Raw genomic sequence first — 17,475 nt, forward strand, 5'->3', positions numbered from 1 at the left:
GCCCGGTGCCGACCCCGGCCAGTTCCTGATTCCGCGCTTCCTCCTCCGTGGTTTCAGTTGGCCTCGGCCCTGGGGCGGGCCTGGAGGGGAAGGGGCGGGCAGGAGCTGCTCGACGGCCTCGACGCCTGCCAGCCCCCCTGCTCCGCGCTGGGCCACAGCCTCCAGCCGGCTGCGCGGCCACGGAAACGGAAGGGAGGAGGGGGCCGGGAAAGAATGGCTCAGCTGAGCGCCGCCTGCGCCCTGCAGCCCCTGGGCCCCGTAGCGCCCCGGGAACACCGGGAAGGGGCGCAAGGTGGGGGCGGCGTTGCAGGGCAAGGCCCCAGGCAGATGCTGGACCCAGGGAAGCCGGGGGTGTCGGTGGCTGAGGGGAGGCGCGCAGTCCTAGCACCAGGCCTGGGCCACCGCAGGAGAGGACCAGGGAACCCTGGGCCAGCTCTCCCCACCTCATGGTATTCCCTAAGGAGAGGCTCAGGCGCCAGCTTCTATTTGAATAAAATTTCCAAGTAAATATCCCGAACAGAGGCTGCTTCTCAGGGACAGGCCCTGGTGGCTCCGACTCCATCCTCCTACCCCCAGGCAGGGGCTTCCTGTCCTAAGGGAGGCCTAGGGCATTCAGAGGGCAGGGGCTGGTGGGTGGAGAGGTGCAGAGTTTTCCATGTGGGACTCTGGCTTCCCCTAGCAAGTAGTCTTGGTTCAGCTAGGCCCCCGCTTTAGGCCTCAGCCCCATAGCCCTGGCAGCCAGGTCACTTCAGCCCAGGAAGGCACAATATGCCCAGTTGCTCTTCACACTGCTGGAGACAAGTCCTTTGGAAGTGCTCTCTGCTCAGCTCCTAAGGTTCAGGGGTCACCGGCCCCACCCCAGGGGGCTGCCTCCTTCCACTAGGGCTGGTACAACCTCCAACCCCTTGGAGGACTTTGGCCGTCTGACTCAAGCCCACATCCAGGCAGGCTGGCCACTGCGAAGGCCTAACTGGCCCCCAGCCGCCATGAAGGGGCAATGGTACCACACTGGAGACTGGCCCTGGTTTGCATAGTCTGCACGTTTAATCACTTTAAAACCTCTAACATTATCTCGTGTCCATTAAATAGAACCAACAATGCTGGGCCTGTTTAAATTACAAGAAAAAAATCACTGTGCACCAACCCAGTGTCTTACAAAACCAGCCGGGCTGGCCAAGAGGGTGGGGGGATGGGAGGAGGGGGCACCCCTGGGCAGGTGGCTGGGTACCAGGAATGGCTAGGGGAAAGAAAAGGGGGCTCCCAGGTTGGAGGGGACTGATTGTCCTAATGGGAGGGGTGCAAAAGGCACGTCAGAAGAGGGGTTTTGGGGGGCTTGCCAGGTCAGTGCTTTCTCCACCAGGGCACAGTGTTGAGGGGGCTGAGTGTCACCACCTGCCCACCCCTGGCACTTGGAGAGCCAGTGACCTCTGGGCCCTTGGCTTGGCGAGCCCCACTTGAAAACAGATGTTAGCCTGCCCTCCCACCAGGGGACCCCCTTTCCTCCAGCCCACCTGGCTGGCCTGCCTCTTCAGGACTTGGGGCTCAACTTTTCCTCACTCCTCAGAACATGCTGCAGCCCCCACAGCTCAGGGCCAGGGCAGCCAAGGAGGAGCATGGTGGACGGTGGGTGTGAGAAGGTGGGTAGTCCAGCTGCTACCCCCATTAAAAATACAAAACAAATCATCAGCATCTAAAGTGAAATCATCACAAAGTGAAAATATATCCTCAAACAGCCCCTGAGATCCCCACAGGGGAAAGCAGCATCGGGTGGGAGGCCAGAGAGGCTGGCTGGGCCACCGCCCCTCCCCACCACCCACCCAGGGGCTCCAGGTCTGTGAGTGCCAACAGCTCAGGCAGCCCGGGCTCAGAAAACAGGGACTTGGGCCCCAACCAGAGAGGCGGGTGCAAGAGAAGGGAGGGTGGCGAGGACACCAGCACAGGGTTCTGACAGCTTCCGCCTTAGCTGTGCCAACCTGGCAGCCAGTGGTTGTGGAGACATGGAGCACAAGGTGGGCCAGGGGACACTGGCCACGTGCACACCCAGAGGCACCTGCCTTGCCTTGGTCCCTTCCTATGATGGCTGCTGCCGCCAAGACTCACTAGAGCTAGGGGACAGGGTGGAGGATGCGAAAGCCCTTGGAGAGGTGGCCTCCTCCCACAAATGCCTCCCAGGCCAGCCTCCCAACTGCCTGGATGGGGACCATTATTGCTTTAGAGGGACAGGGAAGGGCAAGAGCGGTGGCCTGGGTCAGGAATCCCAACAAGCAAGGGCTGCCCATCTTCACTCCGCAGGAACTCTGGCTGTGGCCGGGGCTGGCTGCCCTGAAGGTTTCACTCCTTTCTCCACATGGAGGGGGCACTGAGGGTAGGATGGGAAGCAGTCTCCACCCCTCTTGCCTCCCAGCTGGGGTCCAAACCCAGTCCCAAGATAAAAAAATACTTTGGTGAATTAAAAAGTGCCCAAGGAGGGGATTGGCTTGAGGGGGTGGGCAGTGGGCTCATCAGAGGGCGCTCTGGTCTTTGATAAAGGCGGTCCTCTCGCCCCGGCCCTCATCCTCTTCTGAGTCGGATGGACACTCCTCCTGCCAGGCTTCAGGGGGCAGCCCCTTATAGGAGATGAGGCCACGGTCCATGGTGTACACCTTCACCCCCCGGAAGCTAAAGCCAGAGCGCAGCTGCAGGACCAGGAAGACAGTGACGAAGACCAGCACGATGAAGGCGCAGCTGAGGCCGGCCACCACCTCAGGCAGGTGAGAGGGCAGCAGGCCTGCCCGCAGCCGCGGCTCCTCCTCCACCTCTGGGGGCAGCCGGGGTGGTGGCTGCTGCTCTGGCGGGGACTCTCGGCTGCTCTGGCTTTGCCGGGAGCAAGTTTGCTCCACAGGGTCCAAAGAGGCGTGGCTGGGGCAGCTGAGGCAGTCTGTGGGGGCCGGTCCCTGGCATGTGGCACATGAGGCATGGCAGGGGGCGCAGATGCTGGCCCGGATGGTCTCCACATCATTCTCGGTGCTATAGTGTGTATCCAGAACTTGGGGGGCAAAACCTGGAGGGCAGTGCTGCACGCAGCTCTTCTGGTGCAGGGAGAAGCCTTCCTCACACACTGTCGGCGTAGGAGAGAGGGTGAGTGTGTGTCAGCTACAGAGACTGTAGCCATAGGGCCACAGCTGCCCCAGGGCAACTCACCACACCCCCAGGCTTCCCCAGCCCCAGGACTGTGGTTATCCCAAGCACCCCAGGTCTCTTGAGACCTTTTTCTCTTAAAGCTGGGATTCAGGACAAGCACCCGCCTTCCCCCTAGACTCAGGCCCCCAAAGCCCAACAGTACCCACTACTGACCCACACAGGCCTGGCTGGATGTGAGGGTCTTGCAGCCGCTGCTTTCAGGAGGTACAGGCAGCCCCTCAGGAGCTGTGCCATAGAGCACGAGGGTGAACTTGGTCAACGTCCCTATTCCAGAGAGGGAAGTAGGCAAAAGTGGGATAGTGCTGGCACCATGCCCAGCGCCCCAGGTCCTGCCAGCCCTCCTCGTACCCCTGCCCCTCAAGTGCCCCCAGTACCATAGTTGTTGGCTTCACTGGTGTTTTCAATCTCTAGGATCCACTCGCCAGAGGGATCTTCATCCCAGGCGTGAGTTGTCATGAAGGCCCAGTCATTAAACCCATCTGCGGAGTAGTCATGCGGCCTGGGAAGGGGGGTGCCACAGCCCTCTGAGGCCTCTGGGGGACCCCAGGCCAGGGACACCTCACCCACAACACACAGGACACACACCCTTTCCCCACACAGACCAACCCCACGGGGCCGGAAGCGCCTGCTGGCTTGGCTGTTTCTCAGTGAGCCAGATGTGCTCAATGGGGGATTCTAGAAAGGTACAGGCACCGGACAAGGTGGGGCACACTACAGACGTTAAATGGGGGCAAGCCAGGGATTCCTGCAGCCAATAACGGTCCCCCGGGACAAAGCTGTCCTTCCTGAAATGTCACGAGTGCCCCCTGGGCCATGTGAGTGAGCGAAGGCAAGTCTGCAGGCTGTGAGGGAGGTGGCGCTGGGCAGGGCGGGCAGGGGCAGAGCAAGCACCTGGCTGCCAGCAGGGTGGAGCGGGTGCCCATGGGGCTGACCAGGTGGATGGCCAGGTCGCCACGGCGATTATAGGACAGTGTGAGCCGCGCCTGAGCGTGCTCCAGCCGGGTGATGTGGTTGGGCTCGCCCAGGCAGGCAGTCACAGTCTTCCGCACCTCGAGCCGCTTCCCGATGTCTCTGTGCAGGAGAGCACTGTGAGGGTCAGCCAGGCCTGGAGGGACCAGCGGGTACCCCCTGCGACTCTCAGGTCCCACCGGCCCCCTCCCAGCCAGGGGCCAGCCCTCACTTGGGCTCGGTGAGGATGTCAATGATGCACTTCCGCTGGGGGGGCACTGTGGTCCAATTCCGGGCCAGGGCGACCATTGCGCCTGCATCCAAAAGCCCGTAGCCATATGAGTGGCTCACTGTGGGGACAGGGAAGGTGGGGACAGGGAAGGTGGGGTCAGCGGGGGGCACAGAGGGCCTTCCACCGAACTCCACATCCCGCTGCCAGGCACTGCAGCCTGCCCTCACCTTTCCGGCCTACGCCATTGGTGGCCCAGTCGTTGGCGTTGAGGTGGGCTGGCTTCGAGGTCTGGACCACCAGGTGCTGCATGTCCCGCCATGTGAGGTTCTTACTACAAAGAAGGGAGAGGTCAGGGATCAGTCTGTTTTGAGAGCGGCACAGAGAGTGCCAGGAGGGACAGGGTTGCCCCCAGCCCCCACCCACTTACTTGGCCTCCAGGGTGAGGGCAATAATGCCGGCTGCTAAAGGGGCAGAGGCTGAGGTGCCTGTGTGAGACTCCGTGCACTTCTGCCGCAAGTCAGTCGTCACCTGCCCAGAGAAGAATCGTATTGGGGCCTGCGACGGGTGGAGGGGGCTAGAGGAGCCGCCTGCCTGCCCTCCTCTGCCTATGGGCCCTGGGCCCCACAGATTGTATGCTGAGCCAGGGCCAAGACCCTTGGGTCCCAGCTACTGCCTTGCTAACTTGCTGTGGACAGGCTAATGCCGAGCCTCTCCTGGGCCTCAGTTTCCCAAGGAATAAGGGGGTTCAACTAGAGGCTGGAGATGAATAAGAACAATGTATGTTTTTAGGGAGAGTCTAGGCTCTCCAAAGGCTTCAGAGATGGCTCCATGGCCTCCAAGAACCTTGAGAGCCCCAGAGTTCACATTCCGTGATGCCTGAGCCACTATCACCCAGCCGCATGGGGGTGGAGGCAGATGGTGTCCAAGAGGGTGCTGGGCAGAGCCAGGCAGCAGCCCCATTTTCCCAGCCCCAGCCCCAGGCAGGACTCACGATCTGCTTCTCATTCTGGTTGCCGCTGCTGTAGGTCGTGGCCAGTGTGGACGAGCAGGCCTCGCTGTACCAGGGCACGTTGCCGAGCTGTGTGGCGCTGCTGATGGACAGCGTGTAGATGCTGTTGGTGTAGCCGTCGCAGTTGCAGCTGTCATGTTCCCGGCCCCCGTTCCCCGAGGCCCAGACAAAGATGGAGCCCAGCCCCCCTCGGCCCTGTGGACAGAGTGGGCTGAGGTCATTCAAGATTGGGACTTGAGGGATGGCTGGCAGGAGGAAGCTGCTGGAGGACTAGGAAGGCTGGAGCCTCTTTCTCTGGGAACCTCCTGTCCCCTGTGAGATCCCTGTCGGATCAAGTAGGTATGCAAATATGTCTGTCTATGCGCACAAAAAATCAGATCAGGAGGCCAAGGCAGGAGGATCACTTGAGGCCAGGAGTTCGAGACCAGCCTGGGTGACATAGCAAGACCTCATCTCTAAAAACAAATTTGTTTTTTAATTAGCCAAGTACAAGTGGTGCAGGCACTTTACTCTTCATCTGTCTCTTACTGTTTCAATAAATGTGCTTTGTGTAAAGTTAAACGCGAGAATAAATAAACCAAAAAACACAAGAAAGACAGCTCCGGAAGACAGCACCCAGCCTGCCCCCAGGGGCAGGACAGATGCCCACCTCACCTGGCTAACCCCCCGGAAGAAGGCCTCCTCGGCGAGGCGGGCTGGCCCATCCACTGTCTTGCCATCATCCTCGGGGCCCCAGCTGGCACTGTAGATGTGGATGTGGTTGGGGTTCAGGCCCAGCGAGCGTGCCTCCACTGCATCTGTCACCTCGCCATCCAGCATGCGCACCCCTGGCCATGAACGGGGACACGAAGGGGGATGTTGCGTGGGTCTAGCTGTCGGGGCCCCCACTCCAAGGGGCACTCCCAGCCCTGCACCCCTGTGGATGAGCAGGGGAGGGTAGAGGCTGATGCCGGGAAACCCTGAATGCCTAACTACCTGTTTGCCCCTGCCTTTCAAAGACAAGACCCAGAGAAGAGAAAAGAGAATGGCTTCTGCCCCCAGCCACACATTCTGGACTAGAATGAGTCTCTGATTCCCACAGGAACCTGGTGATCAAGGCCCTGCCACGTGAGGACTTGGATGGGTTGTGAGGATTTCAGGAGACTCCTGCTGGGTAGGAAACACCCACTCCACAGGAGTCCAGCTTTTTGAGTCACTATAACAGCCACATGGTCAAAGGATCCACTTGAGAAAGTGGCAGGCATTGGCCAGATGGGAATCGGGCAGGGAAGAATCCCACTGAAGGGCCCTCCTGAAGATGGGTGACCCAGGCCCACACTCACCTCCAATACGGGCGTTGTAGGCCACACCTACACCACAGACACCATTATTAGCCACCGCAGCCACTTCGCCCGCACACCGTGTGCCATGCCTGCCAGGGCCAAGCGCATACCATGAGCAGGACAAATGGGGTGACAGGACCTGGCAGGGAGGCTACAGGAGCAGGAGGGATCCGCACCTCCAACACCCATCACCCTGAGTGCACAGCCCGTCTCCCACGTTCCCCTGGGCCATGGCCATCCCCACTCTGACCAAGACCTGCCTCAGAGCCCCAGGTTGGCCAGGACTGTGGGGAGAGCCTCAGCCTCTTGGGCAGGGCACATCAAGCTCAGGCTCAGCCCTGTTCCTTAGTGGAAGGAAGGAGAAGGGAGGCAGAGGCCAGGGGCCTGCCACTTTTACCTGTTATCGTTCATCTGTGTGTAGCGAGGCTGGGGGTCAGGGTCCTGGTCATTGACATCAAAACTGGCCCCAGGATCCTAAGAAGGATTTGGCCACCATCAGGAGCAGGCTGACATCACTGATAGAACAGAAGAGCCCCTCAACACCCCTCACCAGAGATCATGGCCTCCCTCCCCCACCTGCTCACATAATTGCCTGCCAAGTCTGGGTGGTTCTTCTCGATGCCGTCATCCAGAATGGAGACCACAATGCCGTGCCCCGTATAGCCCTGTGCCCAAGCCTCCTTCACATTCAGGTCTCGCTGAGTGACACCAGACTGTGGAGACACACACCCTATCACTTATGAGACGAAGTTAGTTGTGTGAGGCTCAGGGTATCTTGAAGAATCCCCCTTGCCACTCTAAAACCTCCTCCTATACCCATCCCTGCTCCTGAAAGGCCACCACTGCCTGTCTGGGCTCCATGGGAATGTTGAGAACTCTGAGAGGGCCACCCCCAGGCTTGCACATTAGGATGGGCCAGGGAGAGAGGGCGCAGCAGGAGGAAAGGAAAAGAATCCGAAGTCAGCCTCCTCCATCCAGGAGCTCATGGTGGGTGGATGGTGCATCTGGGAAGGGTCCCAGCAGCCAAGAAGGCCGCGTACCAGGTACCACTGCTGTGGAAACTTGGGGTCTGTGGGCTCCTGGTACACGTCCCGTTTGGTCCGTCGCTTTGCCACCTGCTGCTCCAGCCACTGTACCTGCAGGGGTGTGAGGGAGAGATGCTGTGGGTGGAGGAGGTGGCAAGAGGGGCTCCTGACAGCAGGAGTGGGAGGGTGGCAGCAGGAGGGGACTGGGGCCACACTCACTTGAGGCTCCCTCTGCAGCCGGCTGTGCCGCGGGCGGTGAGGAGACAGAGACCGCTTCGTCACTCCTCGATGCCAGAAGTGATAATAGTCGCCGAAGATCTGCAACAGAGCAGGGAGACTGAGCTGGGCTTTCCATCTGTCAGTCCCCAGGGAGGCGGGGGACGGGGGTGGACAACGGCTGCACAGGAGGCTCGCCACGGTGCGGGGTGTGGGGCATCTGTTCCCAGTCCAGGACCCAGCAACATGCAGGGACTGTGAGGACTCACTCTCACTGGGATATGCTGCTTGCCTGAGCCACCTGTGCTAAAAGCTCATGGCCACCCAGAACATGCCAGCTACCCAGATGCCCCAAGCAAACAAGGCCAACAGTTCCTGCTCCCCGGTGCCAGAATCCCTGTCTTCCCTGGCCCTACCCCCTGGCAGTGTCCTGTGCCTAGGCCAGCAGCCCAGGTAAGAATACCTACCTGGCCCAGGTTGAGAAACCCATGCTTTCGTGCCACATTGTTGGCCACCGCGGGGCCTCCAGGGATGCGCACAGCCCACGTGTTGGTGAAGACCTTCTGGCCCTGAGCATCAGCTGCCAGCAGGACCAAGGTTCCTGCTGCTGCTACCACCCATAGCAACCAGGGCCTCAGCTCCATGGGGGGGCAGGTGGCTGGGACCCTGGAGCGCCCGTCTCCTTGGCCTGGTCACAGGGCCTTGGCTCCCACGTGCCTGCTCACTGCCTGCGGCCCGGGGCTGACTGGTGGGGGCATGGGGCCGAGACGGGCAGGGCTCCAGAGGGTGAGGAGTGCCAACTCTGTGGGGAACAAGAGGGGAAAAGGGGGAAGAGGGTCATTTCCTCCTCTACCATGCACTATAGCTGCCCTGCCCACCCCTAGTTTCCATCAGGGCCTGAAATGAGATCTGGGGGAGAAGTGTAAAAAAATTAGTCCTCCCCATAAGAAATCTAGTCCCCGAGGCCAGCCAGATGGACAGAAGGACACCCTCACAACCCCACCTAATCCTTTCTCCACGAAAGAATGTAAGTGTAACTGAAAGGCCAGGGGCCGTGGCTCATGCCTGTCATCCAGCACTTTGGGAGGCCGAGGCAGGCGGATCACCTGAGGTCATAACTCCGAGACCAGCCCAGCCAACGTGGCACAACCCCATCTCTACTAAAAATACAAACATTAGCCGGGTGTGGTAGCAGGTGCTTGTAGTCCCAGCTACTAGGGAGGCTGAGGCACGAGAATCACTTGAGCCCAGGAGGTAGAGGTTGCAGTGAGCTGAGATCGCGCCACTGCACTCCAGCCTGGGCGACAGAGCAAGACTCTCTCTCAAAACAAACACAAAAGTATAAGAGAAGAAGCAGGATGAAGACTATGAAGGCCTGAGTCACTCAAAATCAGAAATAACAAATGAATAAATATTCCCCACGATGAAGGTAGAAAAGATGCATTATAAAGCAGCATGTACACATAATCCCATTTTGATATTTAACATGTATATTTATACAAACTCAAAACAGAATCTGGAAAGACACACGCTAAAAAATGTTAACAGTGGTTCTCTCAAGATGGTGAGAGTTATGAGAAACTGTTATTTTCTTCTTTGTGTCACTGTATTCTGCAAATCACCTAGGTACATTTTACATAGGAATAAGATGTTGGCTTTTAAAGTTTTTTAACTGAATGGCATCTACACAACTCATTAGGATTTCCTAGTTCAGCAAAGCAGATTCAGCCATGGGAGTTATTTGAAAGCCCCAGAGCTTCTGGGAAGAAATAACGGGTGCCCCTAGGTGGGATGATGCTTTTAGGGGCCATGTTCTGAGGGGGTGCAGGGGTGGAGATTGCAGAGGCTTCACCCCCTCGATGACTGAGATGGCTGCTATCAGCAAAGTCAGGGGCCCAGGCTCCTTTTTACCGTTTCCTGGGGAATGCTGGAGCCACCAAACCCTGCCCTGCCAGGGCCTGGAGGCCCCCAGCTGCCCCCTTGCTCACTCCACGCCCACCAGTCTTACGTAATCCGAGCCCAGGCAGCCAGGGCAAACACTGGCTGCTGAGCCAGGAGCGCCAAGGTGAGCCTGAATCAATAGTCGGAGTGTTGTTTTTCCTTCTTCGGCAAACAGACAGCGGGACCTCTCTGCCCGGGGCCACATAACTGTCCCCACATAGGGCCCCTAACTAGCCAGAAGCCAAGCCCCTGAAGGAAGGGGGGAAGCTGGGGGAGGTCCCAGCGGTGCCAATTGGGGGTATCCTGTCTCAGTACCAAGCTCCCTGAGCAGCGGCAGGACCCTGGATACCCCTACCACTTCCATGGCCAAGGCCACTCTTTGCCAAAGAGCAAGAGGAAGGCACCCCAGCTCATGCAGGCCCTGGGGAGCTAGAGAGGCAGGCTCACCACGGAGAACTCCTTGCTTCTCCAGAGGCTGGCCTTAGACACAACCAGCCTCCCTGACTGCTACAGTCCCACCCTGCAGGCTGGGGGGACTCCACACACAATTCCTGGAGTATTTTCAGTTTGGACCAAAATAACCTGACAGCTGATGGCAGGAGACATCTACAATATAGCTCCTGCACATCCCTGTGGGCAGAGGCCACAGGGCTCCAGGGTAGGCCTGGGAACCACAGCCCCATGACGCCTTGGGTGGCTGCTTCCAGAAAGCAGGCCTGGGCAATGACTGGGCAGCTAGGTGTCCCAGCCCTAGGGGATGGAGAGACCCCCCAAGTCCCTCATTTCTAGAGGATGTGGGACCCTGGGGAAAGAGCCATATAGGAACAGGGCTTCATCTCTCTTGCCACCACAACAGCTGCCCCTTGGGTCCAGATGTCATACAACCACCCCCCTGTCTCCCTGTCACCAACCACAGTGCTATGGGTCCTGCTGGAGCCCCCCAAATCGAGGCTGGGTTCATCTGGGTGTAGCCCAGATTCCATCACACTGTAGATGAAGCCGCAGCTGCTTGGCGTTAAAAGTGATTAACCAACTATTTAATTACCTTGCAGCACCCGGAAAGAAAGCAGGCTTCAGGCGCAACTGAACAGTCCCCCCAAAGAAAGAGGGCCAGCCTCCCTCTATCCAACATCTCCAGCCATGGTGAGGGGTGGGGATGACTCCCAGAAACTGAGGACCCCTCCCAGAGGGCTCTGCTACAGCATCTGGGACAAGGAAGGATCCCCCAAAAGAGTAAAGAACTGAAAACAATGAATGAATGGGTTTCTCCCCACCCCCATCCCAGACTCTGACTCACCCTCTTGAGTCCCAGTTTGTCTCAAACCTGGAAGCTTGCTGGATTTCTCATGATCCTGTCTCACATGGGACTCAGCTCCAGGCTGTGGCCAGAGAACGCTGTGGGTGCTCTTCCTGGCTGTGTTCTTGGCAAAGCCCTTTTCTCCCGATCCAGAACCTCCCGACACAGAGAGTCACTCTGGGCCACTCAAACTGCGCCCACCCCCAGGACCAACTGCTGTTTTGCAGGCAGGGGTCTGGGGGTCTGGCTCTGACAGAGCCGCAGGGCAGGCCACGGGAGGGCCACTCAACACCCAACCAGTCTCTCCCTCCAGCAGAGACACCACGCGAGGTCCTGTTACCAGCACTGAGAGGCTCGAGGGAAAGTATCGCTCCCAGTCCCTGCCCAATTATTTGCTGTGTGATCTTAAGTCATTTCCTCTCCATGCGCCTCAGTTTCCTTGGTGGTAAAAACTGCTAGACCAGCGGTTTTCAAACTTTTTTTTTTTTAAAAGCCACAGAATCCCTTTTTAGAAATCAAATGCCCAATATAGGAAATAGTAAAACGAGGGTTGCTCCGCTTTGAGAAGGGGCCAGGCTTGGCCGCTGTCCTGTGCCGCGTCCACACCTGCTCAGCAGCCGCCCTCACCAGGCCACATCACCTGGGTTCCCCTAGCACTTCCCAGGTCATAAAGGGAATCCCAAAACTCCCCAGTAGAAGAGGGCCCGCACCCCAGGGGCCTGGCGGGGGTGGGGGGCGGTGGTAGAGGATGAAGGGAAAGCGGGTTCTGACTAGCCAAGTGACCGCCGTCAGACCTGTCTGGCAAGCAGGCCGCCCCTCGGTGCTGCCTCCCCGCGGGGGCACAGGGGCCTCGGCCAGGCCGCGGCAGAAGGCAGCCCCGGGACCTACCTGTGCCGGCCGCCGGCGCCCACGGATCCCCCACCTGAGTCCTCGCCGCACAGGTGTGCAGGCGGGGGCGAGGCCCGGGCGAAGGATCCCCCACCTCGCCCCCGGCCGCTCCTCCCCTCCCGGGCCGAACGTAGGCCCTCCTCGGCCGCGGAGTGGGCGAGCCGGTGGCGGCCCCGGAGGCGGCGGGGAGGTGGGAGCAGCCGGCGCCTCCGGAATTTTCTCCCCATCCCGCCCACAGCAGGGGCCCCCAGGCGCTTCCTGAGGTCAGAGGGCTCGCCCCGGCCCCACGCGGAAAAGTACCGGCCAGGCCCGGCGCGCTCAGGTGGGCTGTGGGGCACCCTCCCCGCTCCAGGCGGCTCCACCTTCGGGCCCGGCCCTGGAGCCAGTTCCCGAAAGCCGGCGGGCAGCCGGGCCCCGGGGGACGCGGGTCCGGGCTGCCCCGGCGCCAGTGCCTCGACCCTCCCGGGCCACGGAGCCCGCTCGCGGGACAGAACGGCCCGGCCCGGCCGGCTCCCTTCGGGCCCGGCTCCCAGGCGCGCTGCCTCCCCCGGGCCCCGGGCCCCGGGCCCCGCGCCCTCGCCGCTTACCCTGGGGAGCCCGGGCGGGGAAACTTTTTCCAGGCGAGCGCCGCGGAGATTCGGGCGCCCCTCGGCCGAGCCGAGAGCCCGGCGGCGGGGGCTTGGGCTCGGCGGAGTCCCCGCGCCCGGCGGCAGCGTCACGGCGCGGAGGCGGGGGAGGCGCCGCAGCGCGGCCTCGGCCGGGCCGGCGACCAGGGCAGGGCTCGGCCTGGGCTCCGGCTCCGGCTCCGGCTCCAGCGCGGGCGGGGGGCAGCGGCCGGGCCGCGGCGGCGCGGCTTGTTTACACGGGCCGCTGTCAGCGGCGGCGGCGGCGGCGGCGGCGGCCCGGGCTCCTCCTCCTCCGCCGCCGCGCCCCTCCCCCTCGCGGCGCCACCTCCGCGCTTCCCCGGCCGCCGCCGCCACCGGCCCCGGCGCGCCGGTCGCCCATGCCGCCCGGCCCGGGGCCCGCGTTCTCGGCACCAGCGCCGTGCGCTCCCAGCGCGTCCGGCCCCTGCGGCCTCTGGGGCGCCGCTGCCCCCGGCTCTCGGTAGGGGCAGGTAGGAAGTGGGGCCGGCGATCCCAAAGCCCTGGCGCGTCCCCCAGGCCCAGCTGCCGCGCCCCCGCCCCCGAACTTGGCTCTTAGCGCCGCGAGCTCCAGACGGCCGCGGAGACCTGAACTCGGAACCGAGGGAAAGGGTTTGGGGGAGGCACGCCGAGCCCAGCCTCGGCTGCACTCGTGGGGGGCTGGCCCTCCGCCCTCCCCCCCCGCCCGCTTCCCCACTCCTGGGCCGCGAGTTTGAACCTGAACAGGTTCAGTGCCCAGGGCCAGCGGACCTCGGGTCTTGCACTCCAAGGTCGAGGAAGGACCGCACGGCGGCAGGGCCAGCCTCCTCCTGGCCTGCTGGTAGAGGAGTCACGACTCCATCTGCATTTGTATAGACAGGTGGATATATGAGCAGAAGTAGCCCACCTCCTTTTAATATTTTTAGCTTTTTTTTTTTTTAAAACATCAATCGCTTGCCAGGCACCAGGCCAGTCACTTCACATTATCTCCTCCTTATGTACATGATTTAATCCACGTAATCCTTTCAGGCTGACATTATTAATCCCATTTTACAGATAAGGAAACTGAGGCGCACAACGATTAAATAATTTTCCCAAAGTCCCACAACCAGCAGGCCTCAGATCCTGCAAGAGACTGGGTGTTTGGCAGAGCCGGAATCCAAGCTACTTGTAATATGCCAGCCGGAGCCTCTCCCTCCCTGGGCCCTAGAAAACGTTTGTGCTACTTGGCCGAGGCTGACGCTGCTTGAGCTGAGAAAGAAAAGAAGGAAAATGTGGCCAAGAGCTCCCCAGGCTGGGTTATTCCAAGGTCGCAGAGCAGCCTGTGCCCATCCCTTCTGGCTCCCTGTGAGACAACCTGGCTGCACAGGATTAGCCTGTGGCCTCCTTAACACAGGTTCCCAAAAAATGAAAAAAAAAAAAATCCCCTGAGTATGTCCTATGAGCCAGGCAACACTGAGAGCTCTTTTCCTGTGTCAGCCCATTCTATCCTCACCACAAGCCCCATGAGGTGGGTACAGTACATTTTCCTTTAAGTACCTTTGATGTATCACTGTCTACGTTTTATAGAGCAGGAAACTGAGGCCCAGAGAGGTTAAATCATGATTATTCCTACGGCAACTGGTGAAAATCAATCAGCAAACCGGTTCACATCCCTGGGGCAATATTTTGTACTGTGACACCTTAGATAAGTTCATTTCTCAGAGACGTCCTCAATTTACCCCCTATAAAATGGAGATAATATTTAATGAGTGGGATCAGGTATTTGGGGCACCTTTACAAACTCTGAAAAAGGAAACACGAGGAACAATGCCAGGTCCTCTAAGCTGAGCTGGAAGATAAGTCCAGTTGGCTTTGTCCCAAAGTGGGGACTTCCCCTCTGCCAAGGAACTAAGACTTGTAGGGGCCACACTGGGTAGTGCCAGCCACAGTTTGGAGAACAATAATACTCCAGCAGTCAGACTGAGGCAGGAAGTGAGTCAGGCTTCTTCCTCAGGGTGAGGAAGAGAGCTCCATTGAGGGAAAAGAGGGACAGGGCTGGCCCCACCTAGCCTCGGAGTCCCCCTTGCCCTGAGGCCTGGAAGAAAGGTCAGCCCAGAAAAAAAGCAATACTTTATCTCGAGCTCTTGCCCTTAAGAAGAAAAAAGCAATACATTCAGCCCCAGGTGCCCCACCCATCCTGGAGGCTGGCCTCAGGGGGGCCTGCAGTGGATCTTTGGAGCGGGAGGGGCTTGCCTGGGCTCAGATGGCTGCCACCCAGGCAGAGGCAGTGGGAAGTGGTGCTTCCCAGTCTCTCCAATCCTGCCTTTGGCATAAGACAAAATCCCTTAAATTGTGTTCTCAGTGGTGCATCCCTGAGAAGGAGGAATGAGGACAGAATTGGGTAGGTGAGCACCTCTCTCTGCTTCACCCAGTGTGGATTATATTTTAGGGTTTCACATGAGATTGTATTTTACAACAGTTCTGTTGCTAAAAAGAACTTGAAAGCCACTCTCCATGAGACCCCTCTGGAAAAAATCCCATTTGACCACAACTGGTGACTTCTGCCTTCATCTCACTGCAGCACGTCCTATGGGCAAGTATCGTTCAGTTTATCGCTGTCAACTGGCCCCGGAGCCCAGGTCTCCTGACTTGGAGCCCTAGGGGACCAAGGTCCTCTGGATACCACCTTATCAGTTTTACCCAAGAGTTAGCAGGACTTGGGCATGTGACAGAAGGCTGGAGATGAGTGGGAGGAGCAGGGCCTGAAGGGTAGATGGGGGTGTGAAAGGGCTCCCACTTTCCCAGCAGGGCTCTGGGAGGAAGAGTCCGGCCAGGCCTCTCTTAATCCTTACATTTGAGGCTAATCCAGGGAGGCTCCTGAGAATAACAGTCTTTAATCCACCCAGTCATTCCGACTCCAAGCCCCTCTATTGTCTCCTTGGGGCTCTCTGGGAGTCTTCTCTGAAATCTCTGGCCCACCTCAGCAAATGAAGCCTTCAGCAGCAGCACCCACACCTGGTTTTAATCAGAATGTCTATACAACATTCAGACGTGCATAGAAGGGTGCACGACAAAATTTCGTTGCTGTTTCTCTCCAAATGAAACGGTCACATTTGCCATCTTTGTCTTCTTCTTTTTGCTTACCTGCATTTTTCAGGAATGCTTACAAGAACTTCTAAAATAATTAAACCTTTAAGTCAACGCAAAATCAAATCAAGTGTGTCCATACTTCACCATCCAGCTCCAGAACACCTGGGATCCATCCTGGCCGCTGCTGCTTCCCCGCCACGGGCTGGAGTCAGGCTCCTATCCCGTCCTAGGGCGGGGCCCTTCCAGTTCTGGCTAAACCACTTTGGGAAAACCTTCTTTATACGACAGGCAAATAGGGTGTCTGTGGGTGGGGGGAGGAGCTAGAAGGGATTCGGTGGTGACATAACTGGTAGCGCTGGGACTGGATCCAAGCATGGCCAGCCCTTCTCATTTCCCCCATTTATTGGGGTGGGTCTGTGCTTACCTTCTGCCTGGCTTTGCTGCATCCCAGCCACTGGCTGACTTCATGGCTTCCTTCTGCCAGCTCCAGCTCCTTGTCTTCTGCCTTGCCTTCTGTGGCCAGCCAGTGCTGCCACAATTATGTACCTAATAAATGCTCTGGGTGCAGTCTCGCCTGGCCGACATTCAATGAGCAGCTGCTGAATGCTGGGCTCTGGTGCCCCAGAGCTGGGTCCCTTAGAGCTTGTCCACTGGTTGCCGGAGACCACCTCTAGTAGGGTTGCACGGCGGTACCTAGGACATACCAGGATCTTGCTGAGCCTGTGCCTTCCCTGGCCTTCCAGCTTCAACAAGCCTGCTGCCCTTCCTGCTCTCTTGATTCAGAAATATGAATCACTCAATCCTCATAGCTTCTTTTTGTTTGTTTGTTTGTTTTTTGGGTTTGTTTTTTTTTTTTTATCAGAGTCTCACTCTGTCGCCCAGGCTGAAGTGCAATGGCCTGATCATGGCTCACTGCAACCTTTGCCTCCCCGGTTCAAGCAATTCTCATGCCTCTGCCTCCTGAGTAGCTGAGATTACATACAGGTGCACGAAACTTTTTTTTTTTTTTTTTTGAGACAGACTTGCTCTTGTTACCTAGGCTGGAGTGCAATGGCGCGATCTCGGCTCACCGCAACCTCCGCCTCCTGGGTTCAAGCAATTCTCGTGCCTCAGCCTCCCGAGTAGCTGGGATTACAGGCACACACCACCATGCCCAGCTAATTTTTGTATTTTCAGTAGAGATGGGGTTTCACCTTGTTGACCAGGATGGTCTCAATCTCTTGACCTCGTGATCCACCCGCCTCAGCCTCCCAAAGTTCTGGGATTATAGGCGTGAGTTTTTCTTTTTTTTCTTAACATTCTTGGAGTATAGAGATGGGATTTTGTTATGTTGGCCAGGCTGGTCTTGAACTCTTGGCCTCAAGTGATCCACACACCTCAGCCTCCCAAAGTGCTGGGATTATTAGGTGTGAGCCACCTGGCCCGGCCACCCTAATAGCTTCTTGTTGAGTTTTTGAGTTGGTTTGTCATCCTGAATGGGGTTTCTCAACCTCGGCATTATTGACATCCTGGGTTGTATAATTCTCTATAGGGGAGGCTGCACTGTACATTCCAGGATGTTCAGTGGCATCCCTGGCCGCTTAACATTAGCAGCTAGTAGCACTCCCGCTCCCATGATGACAACCAAAAAGACCTCCAGGCATTGCCAAAGGTCCCTTGGGAGACAAAATCACTCCCAGCGGGGAACTACTGTCACGAAGTGAGAAGTGCGAACGTCACACGGGA

General features: G+C 58.6%; 1 protein-coding gene across 8 annotated transcripts; it reads right to left on the reverse strand.

Moving 5' to 3' along the window:
- Window positions 1–1,020: 1,020 nt before the first annotated feature.
- Window positions 1,021–16,000, reverse strand: FURIN (furin, paired basic amino acid cleaving enzyme). 8 transcript variants are annotated; one of them, XM_008998388.5, is made up of 16 exons: window positions 15,890–16,000; window positions 8,400–8,734; window positions 7,936–8,034; window positions 7,732–7,827; window positions 7,276–7,404; window positions 7,089–7,165; window positions 6,692–6,780; window positions 6,024–6,196; window positions 5,352–5,564; window positions 4,788–4,888; window positions 4,588–4,691; window positions 4,361–4,478; window positions 4,072–4,251; window positions 3,555–3,679; window positions 3,334–3,444; window positions 1,021–3,097 (listed from the first exon to the last, which is right to left on the reverse strand). In XM_008998388.5, exons 2-16 carry the CDS (start codon window positions 8,574–8,576, stop codon window positions 2,502–2,504), a joined length of 2,388 nt encoding a protein of 795 aa, XP_008996636.1. In that variant the 5' UTR covers window positions 8,577–8,734; window positions 15,890–16,000; the 3' UTR covers window positions 1,021–2,501. The 8 variants fall into 8 exon arrangements, with proteins under 8 accessions (XP_008996636.1, XP_078182910.1, XP_008996637.1 ...); XM_078326784.1 differs by lacking the exon at window positions 15,890–16,000 and adding an exon at window positions 13,450–13,538; XM_008998389.4 differs by lacking the exon at window positions 15,890–16,000 and adding an exon at window positions 12,646–12,942.
- Window positions 16,001–17,475: the final 1,475 nt, after the last annotated feature.

The sequence above is a fragment of the Callithrix jacchus genome, chromosome 6, assembly GCF_049354715.1.
Source record: "Callithrix jacchus isolate 240 chromosome 6, calJac240_pri, whole genome shotgun sequence".
NCBI lineage: Eukaryota > Metazoa > Chordata > Mammalia > Primates > Cebidae > Callithrix > Callithrix jacchus.

Bases quoted from the DNA above. Each gene is read 5' to 3' on its own strand.
- FURIN (XM_008998388.5), bottom strand. From the start codon at position 8,576: ATGGAGCTGAGGCCCTGGTTGCTATGGGTGGTAGCAGCAGCAGGAACC. The intron at 7,828-7,935 runs GTGAGTGTGGCC...ACACCCCTGCAG, and splicing joins GGCTGCAGAGGGAGCCTCAA to GTACAGTGGCTGGAGCAGCA. The intron at 7,405-7,731 runs GTACGCGGCCTT...GTGTCTCCACAG, and splicing joins TTCCACAGCAGTGGTACCTG to TCTGGTGTCACTCAGCGAGA.